The sequence below is a fragment of the Spermophilus citellus genome (assembly GCF_964194105.1).
Source record: "Spermophilus citellus genome assembly, chromosome: 16".
NCBI lineage: Eukaryota > Metazoa > Chordata > Mammalia > Rodentia > Sciuridae > Spermophilus > Spermophilus citellus.
This window is the reverse complement of record NC_138196.1, coordinates 74,299,891-74,308,278: the sequence shown is the minus strand read 5'-3', so window position 1 is coordinate 74,308,278 and position 8,388 is coordinate 74,299,891. Positions and strand designations below refer to the sequence as shown.

General features: G+C 56.0%; 1 protein-coding gene across 1 annotated transcript; it reads left to right on the top strand.

Annotated features, from left to right (window-relative positions):
- PHYHIP (phytanoyl-CoA 2-hydroxylase interacting protein) lies at window positions 1–5,890 on the top strand (the record flags this gene model as incomplete). The annotated part of the gene is made up of 4 exons (XM_081269861.1): window positions 1–189; window positions 1,402–1,576; window positions 3,641–3,758; window positions 5,356–5,890. Exons 1-4 carry the CDS (start codon window positions 25–27, stop codon window positions 5,888–5,890), a joined length of 993 nt encoding a protein of 330 aa, XP_081125987.1. The 5' UTR covers window positions 1–24.
- Window positions 5,891–8,388: the final 2,498 nt, after the last annotated feature.

The following is an 8,388-nucleotide window of genomic DNA, read 5'->3' as shown; positions in this document are numbered from 1 at the left end:
ACAGGAGCCAAACCAGAGGGCAGCATGGAGCTGCTGTCCACTCCCCACAGCATTGAGATCAACAACATCACCTGCGACTCCTTCCGCATCTCCTGGGCCATGGAGGACAGTGACCTGGAGAGGGTCACCCATTACTTCATTGACCTCAACAAGAAGGAGAATAAGAACTCCAACAAGTTCAAGCACAGGGTGAGTCAAGGGTGCCCAGGGGTGCTTTTCCCCACCTCTGTTCCTGAAGGAGGCAGGATAATAGATAGCATCGAGAAAGGGGTCGGAGTCCAGCCGAAATCCAAAGTCTTACTGGGTCATCTTGGGAAAGTGATTTGACCTCTCTGAGCCCGAGTTCCTCTCCTGGTGAAGAGGGAATCATCACACCCCGCCTCCCAGGGTTATCGAGAGGATTCCATGAGTAATGTCTACGTGGTGTTTGGCACGATGCCTGGCACAGTGTGAATGCTGTTATCAGCGTCATGACTGGGACTTCAGACGGGCAGAGCACCCTGGGCTGGTGGGATGGGGCCTAGAACATCACATGTGGGGATGACATCTCAGCTTCTAACAAACCCTGGGCTCAGGTGCAGCCCTGCTGTTGACTAGGTGAGCGGTGGGACCCTCAGTAGGTCCCCTTTTGCTGGGTCCTTGATGTTCCCTTAGGCCCCTGTCATTTTCTCTGTCCCTCACCTGCCCGCTGCCCAACTGTTTACTTGGTCTAGTAAAGGACTGTGAGAGGGTCCTTGAGGGTGTGTCCTTTGCTTGGGTTAAAAGCCCGTATGAGGCCGGTGGGAGGAAGCCTCCTCCAGCTGGCAGAGGGGCAGAGGAGAGTGAGGTGGGAAGAAGCTGGCTCTCAGGATGACAGCAGCAGTGTGGGCTACTCACCCTCTCTCTCTCTCTCTCTCTCTCTCTCTCTGGAACTGGCTCTCCTGACTGGGTGTCTTTTGGCAGGCCAGTTGCCACGGTGATGTGAATGTTCAATACCACCCCCTTAACCCTCCCCCCCAAAGAATAAGGCATATTTTCCCTTCCTCCCTGGCTTCTCAGCATTTGCCGTTGCCGTGGAGACAGCACTGCAGTGTGCAGAGAACTCTCGAAGTCTCCCTCAAAAATGAAGGTCTTGCCGCCTTCAACTTTGAGGCCTTCTCCTAAGTGGCCTTCTCCCTCTGTCCCCAAGAGAACGGGGCACCAGGGGGATGTAAGGAGAGGTAGAGACCTGGAGAGCCTGTGTGGTTCTGCTTGCTTCTGCAGGAAAATGGTAGCCGGGACATGGAGCCCCTGTGTCCCCGAGAAGGGCCATCCCCAGGAGGAAGAGGAGGCCCTCTCGGGAGTAGGATTCTGGGAGAATGTCAAGATGGGGTGTGGCCCTCAGGTTGACCCTTGGCTCTCCATCTGTATCGCCCTTCTCAGGACGTCCCCACCAAGCTCGTGGCCAAGGCGGTGCCACTGCCCATGACAGTGAGAGGCCACTGGTTTCTGAGCCCCCGCACAGAATACAGTGTGGCGGTGCAGACGGCGGTGAAGCAGAGCGATGGGGAGTACCTGGTGTCCGGCTGGAGCGAGACGGTGGAGTTCTGTACAGGGGGTGAGGCTGTGCGGTCACATCAGTGCCCTGCTTCCTTGGCACATCTGGCTCAGTGGTGGTCAAGAGGGGGGTCTTCATCCAAAAAACACTTGCAAATGCCTGCTGTGCCCTGGGCACTGGGCTGCAGGATCCTCCCCTGCCCTTACAGAGCCTGTCTTTTCTCTAATGAGAGACAGGCGTCCCCACATTCCTGTAGGCAATGCCACCTCCATAAAGGGATGGAATTACTTTTCTGGCTTGAACGCAGCCTAGTTTTTTTTTTTTTTTTTTTAAAGAACTGAAAGTGGAGACTCAAGAGATATTTTTAATTTTTTTTTTAAAGAGAGAGATAGAGAGAGAGAGAGAGAGAGAGAGAATTTTAATATTTATTTTTTAGTTATCGGCGGTCACAACATCTTTTTGTTTGTATGTGGTGCTGAGGATCAAACCCGGGCCGCACGCATGCCAGGCGAGCGCGCTACCGCTTGAGCCACATCCCCAGCCCTGATGCAGCCTAGTTTAAAAAAAAATCATAAAACACACGTAGCAGAAAGTCTGCCATCTTAACCCTTTTGAAGTGTGCAGTGCAATCGTGTCAAGTATATCCCATGTTGTGCAAGCCTTCTCCAGAAGCTTTCCATCTTGCAAAACCGAAACTCTACAGCCATTAAACAGTCACTCCCCGTTCCCCTCCCGCAGCCCTGGCAACCGCCATTCTCCATTCTCCCGCTATGGTGTTTGACTCCTCTAGGTGCCCCAGATAAGTGGAATCATCCAGGATTTTTTCACCTGAGACTGGCTTGTTTCTCTTAGTGGGATCTTCTCTAGGTACACAGAGGCTGTAGGGTGTCATCGCTTGCTTCTTCCTTAAGGCTGGTTGACGTTCCATTGCATGGATAGACCATATTTTGTTTATCAATGATCCATCAATGGTCACTTAGTGGGACAATCACATTTTTCTTTTTCTGAATTTCCCCTAAGCCTATTAAAATGGTCCCTGCAAGCTCTCTTAATAGAGCCTACCTTGCATATTCCAGCAAAAACCAACTCTGGGCTTGTGTGTGCTTGGCCACCTATGACCCAAGATCTGCCCCAAAACATTTCATCCCTTTGGTGCCCATGTGAGAACTGCTCCAGATTGCACTCCTATCACAAGGAAGGGTCAGGGAACATTCTCTGCCCTGGGGCCTCCAAGGCTGCTGGCTCCATCCTCTGCCAAGGTCTATGCCCCAAGTCTCCTTGAGCCACTGCAAACCTACTCTAGGGAGGTGCTCCTTCTCAGAAATGCACATGCATGGGCGTTTGGTTCAAACTGGGGAGGTGGAGATGGCTGCAGTCCAGTCCACCTTTCTCTTGCCAACCAAGCGCCCTGACCAGTAATGCATCAGCAATGAGGAAAGGGCACCTTTTTCTAATTAGTACCAAGACACTGTCCAGCCTGGCAGCAGCCTGACTGTGCCCCAGAGCCCCAGGCCCAAACCCAAGGTTCAATTATCCTCTCCTGGTGCCAGCTCCTGATTCTCCTGAAAGACTCAAGCAGACAGCCAGTGTCCTAGCCTCTGTTCTGCCTAAACATTCTGTTTATGGAGCCTGGGCTTACTTTTCCAATTCTTCACGCCCACCTGTCATCATAATGGCTTTCACACGGGTGGTGGAGATAGCCTCTCGCCCACCTGCTGGATTTGGGGGGGCCTGCACAAGGGACCTTGCCTTCCTCCCTCTTTTGCCTGTTGGTCCTCCTTTCACGTGGGCATGGCCTGGGATGAAAGCCCCTAAGGCCCCTAGCATGATAACAGGGCATCCTGCCTTTTCTGGGCTGAGGGAACCCTGAGCCTCTGGTAGCGAGGACACAGAGGTGACAAGGATAGACAGCATGCAGCTCTCCACACTCCCAGTTGCAGCCAGCTGGCTTGTTCCCATCTGAGTCCAAGCTGCTGCTGGGGCCTGTCTAGTCCCCTTGCTGCTCCAGGAGATAGAGGTTGACTGGTGAGCATGCTGGGGGTTGGGCCAAAGTGGGGGGAGAGGAAGAGGCGGTGACCCTGCAGCTGGCCCTCGGCTCACCTCGCCCAACCCGGACTGTTGCAGATTATGCCAAGGAGCACCTGGCCCAGCTACAGGAGAAGGCTGAGCAGATCGCTGGCCGTATGCTCCGCTTTTCTGTCTTCTACCGCAATCATCACAAGGAGTACTTCCAGCATGCCAGGTAGGGTGGCTCTGGCCCCCACAGGCCTCTCCTTCCTCCTCCAGCTCCTCTGCCTGCTGCCCTGACTGTCCAGGTCATCTTAGGCTGCTAGAGCCTCTTCCAGGGCCCCCTGCCCTCATATCACAGAAGTGACTGCTACTTTGGGATTGGATTCAGGGAAGGTCGAGGACTCTGGGACGGGGCCACCTGGCAGAGCACCATGCTAACAAGCCCGGGTAATGAGGTCTGGCCTTCACTGGGGTCTACCACCATAGGTCGCCAGAGGTCTATCCAATTCAGGGCCCGGGATCACAGAGGAGGTGACGAGGACGATGCAAAATGAAAGAGACCTGAGCATGGAGGGCTCTGGGGAGAGTCCAGCTGGCTGGTTAAGCTGGGTGCTAAGGAGTCAGGGAAGCTCCTTGGGAAATCCTAGGGTGCTGCTGAGGGGCTGGTTATGGGGAATCAGGAGGTGGGGCTTAGTAGGCCCTAAACCTGTTGTCCAGCAGAGCAGCCTCAATTTTATGTGCCTATGACCCATCTACGTATACTTTTCTTTGGGGAAAAAAAGAGGGTTCTGTAGTCCAAAAGTGTTTGAAAATTGATGGTCCAATCCAACACCCTCAATGTACAGATGAAGAGCCTGAGGCCAAGGGGGGCCTCAGTTGGCCAGTTGAGCCAGAAAGTCACTTGTCCCTCAGGGCAGCCAGGACCGAGTGAGAGAGTGGTGGGACAGGACTAGTCTACCTTCCCCCATGTCTGAGCACACTGCTCCAAGTCTATGTCCTTCTAAGCTAGGAGGGGGTAAATTTCCACCATGACTGTCTTTATCCTTATAGGCAGCTAGGGTAGGTGTTTGGACCCTACCCAGTGCAATGGGGACCTTGGGGCCTTTGTTATTTGTATTAAAAAGAGAGGCCGTGGTCTGGTTTGGACTCCTTTACCAGCCAGGAAGAGAGAGACAGGGAGCTCCCCTGTGTGCCAGGCTCTTACGAGGAGCCTGGATATAAAGACTAAGGCACAAGCCATCCTTTTGAAAACCTCAGAGTCTGGTCTGAGAAATAGAATAGAAGGATTTAATGTCATAAGTATGTGTAATCATTGAGCGAAAGTCAGTGTCGAGCATACTAGGTAGCCAAATCTTGATTGAATTGCAAGTACCTCATGTTTCTGGAAGTTTCAGAGGAGAGGGAACCCCTGTGCTGGTCCTTGGAGGATGATTAGGAATTGCCAAGCCAGGTGGAGGAAGATGGGAAGGGCAGCCAGGCAGAGGGAACAGCCCTGCAGAGGTACAGAAGGAAGAGAGCCCATGGCTGGGGGTGCTACCTGTGGGGGTGGGGTGTTGCCAGGTACCAGAGGCAGCAATGAGTCCAGAAAGACCAGTTCTTGAGGGGCCTTGCTAATCTCAATCAAGCCCCTTTGAAGGGTTTTCAGCTGGGAAGAAGCAGGCTGCATGAGCTAATCTCCAGAGCCCGCCTTGTGCTTGCATTCTGGAATGTTCCATTTGTGACTGGTGGAAGTGTTGGCTGGGGGGAGCTTTGGGAGCCAGCAGCCAAGCCTCATCGCAGCTAACCGGTGGCATTGTCTCTCCCCTTTGATGCTTGTCCTGGGTGGGCAGGACCCACTGCGGGAACATGCTGCAGCCCTACCTGAAGGACAACAGCGGCAGCCACGGTTCGCCCACCAGCGGCATGCTGCACGGGGTCTTCTTCAGCTGCAACACCGAGTTCAACACCGGCCAGCCCCCCCAGGACTCCCCCTATGGCCGCTGGCGCTTCCAGATCCCCGCCCAGCGCCTCTTCAACCCCAGCACCAACCTCTACTTTGCGGACTTCTACTGTATGTACACAGCCTACCACTACGCCATACTGGTGCTGGCACCCAAGGGCTCCCTGGGGGACCGCTTCTGCCGCGACCGCCTGCCCCTCTTGGACATTGCCTGCAACAAGTTCCTGACCTGCAGCGTGGAGGACGGGGAGCTGGTCTTCCGTCACGCCCAGGACCTCATCCTGGAGATCATCTACACCGAGCCTGTTGACCTGTCCCTGGGTACCCTGGGGGAGATCAGCGGGCACCAGCTCATGAGTCTGTCCACTGCCGACGCCAAGAAAGACCCCAGCTGTAAGACCTGCAACATCAGTGTGGGCCGCTAGGGACTCCCGGGGGGGCTGAGGGGCTGGGGAGAGATGACGGGAGGGTAGAGGTGGGTGGCACAGGCTCAGGGAGCTGGCTTTCTCTCCCTGCCCCCCTGCTCCCTCTGCTCCATCCACTAGCCCCTCCCCCGCCCCTTGGCATTGGAGGCAACGATGGTGGTCCTCTGGGTAAGCGTGGCCAACCCCAGGCCTGGTGTTCTCGGGAAGGCTTCTCAGCCTCGGTAGGCCAGTGGGTGGTTTGGATTGCTGGAGAACTCCCCCTTTGCTCTCGTTTCCCATTCTGGCTCTTTGCCTTATCCAGGCCTCCACCTCCCAGGGTCCTGCCCGCCTCCCAGGCTCTCCTGGGGAAGCATCTCTGGGGAAGCAAGCCCATGTGTAGCTTGGCCGCCTCCAGGGAGATGCAGAGAGCTGTGGGGCGCCTCCTTCTTAGCCCCCCCACTCAGGGCCACCCCAGAAAGCCCCCTCCTTACTGAACTGGGCCTGGGGGCTTACCGTCCAGGCCAGCCCCCTCTCTCCTTCCTATAAGTAGCCGCCTGCACCGCTGTCACACCCTAGCTGCTCCTTGCCCCAAATAACCCTCTTCCTGCATGGGAGAGCTGTCCTTCCCCTCCTCCACCTCCCACTCGTATGTCCTCGACGCTCTAGAAAGGGGCCCTCTTTCTTCTCCTGGCTTTGGGGGCTCGGGGCTGTTGGGATTTTCCTTTCTTCTGTGTGGAGATGGCACATTCCCCAGCAAAACTTCTGTCTTGCTCAGAGAACGCTGGGGTCTGGAACAGCAGCTGCTAGGGTCGAGGAGGGGGGAACAGACCCCTGAGACCCTTTTCCCAGCCGGAAGCAGGCTGCCCCATGCCTTAGTGGGGCTTGACATGAGACTGAAGAACTGAAGGTCGCCTGCAGCGCCCTGGCACCCCAGCTGGCTGTGCGCTTCACTCGCTCGCTCTGCCATGGTGCCGTGACTGTCCTGTGCCTGTGTGTGACCCAGGCTGTGGGCCACTCCGCCTCACAAGCCACCTCCTGTCCTGTCTGCTTTCCTGGCCACTTCTCCAGGACGTTGTGGTGAGGGCCCCCCCGGGCTCCCTGCGTTCTCCCCAGTTCCTGCTGTTGTATGGGGCATGGGGGTGGAGAGGTGGACTCCCCATGACAAACAAAACATTGGAGAAAAGGGGAGGTTCTGGCGGAGACCATGGACAGCAGCCTCAGTGACTCTTGCAGAGGTGACAGGGACATGGATGAACAGCTTGATTTCTGCAATGAAGAACAGAGGGGCCGACAGGCCAACAAGGCCATACCTCAGTGAGGGGCAGGTGGATGGCCAGCTGCTGGGGAGTGCTGCAGTCAGCTCCCTCCTTGGGGCGGGTCAGGAGCTCTGGGGCCTCTGGGAAATGTGTGGAGAAGGAGAGGACATGGGACCCCAGGCTCTTTCCCCTGTGCTGACGACATTGCTGTGGGGGTGGCCTGCTGCCCTCCCCTGGCTCCGTGTCCTTCCTGGGCACCTGTGCTGTGCTTGCGATGTGCATCAATAAAACACCATGGCCACAGGGCCCTGCCTGTCTTAATCCTTAATCCGTTCAGGCTGCCATATAGAAGGACCAGAGACCAGGTGGCTTAGAGACAACAGAAATTTTCCTTTCGTACTTCTGGAGACTGAAGAGTCCGAGATCAAGTCACCAGCAGGTTGGGTGCTGGTGAGGGCTGCGCTCTGGGGCACAGACAGCTATCTTCAGCCTCTTCTATAAGGGTGCTGATCCTATTCATGAGGCCCCACCCTGAGCCCCACTTCCTGATACCATCACCTGGGGTACGGAGAGCACAGGTGCCTCTCTTGGGCCCTGGGGTGGGTGGGGAGGAGAGGGTGAACTGCACTTTCCACAGAGGAGCTCAAATGGGGATGCCTCCCACTCCGCCTACCAGGACAGGCCACTGGAGTTTGTGCCAAGGGTAAACCCAATTCTGTAGGCAGCAGGGTTCAGAAAGCATCGACACATCTCCAGCTTGCAAGGGAACTTGGAGGTCATCTGGGTCCACCCTATGCTTCCCCAGGGACACTGGGGCCTCTTAGAGGAAGACCTGTGGTCATCTGGAGGCCTCACCAAGGTCCCTGGGCTTTGGGGCCCCCACTGAAGCCCTTGAGGCTGCTGCAGCCTGCCATGCCACTAGATTTCCCTCTCCTGAGAGTAGGGGTGTCCCCTCCCCCACCGGCAGGGCTCCTCGTCTGCAGATCTGAGTCACCTCTGCGTCTATTATTATGGACTTATTAAAATGGTCCTGGCTGAGAGGAGTCAGAGAGGCATCTCACCAACACTGCCTGAGTCAGGGCCAGGTTCACATGTGTCATTGGGCCTTGGATAGGAAGGAAAGCTGAAGGACAGGCAGCTGCTTCCTGAGGCCCAGGGCGGGCTGGCGGGGGGGGGGGGGGGGGCGCGTCGCACATCAGCCCTGTTAGTCCACACAATGGCCCTGGACAATGCCATTCCTACTTACCAGATGAAGAGACTAAG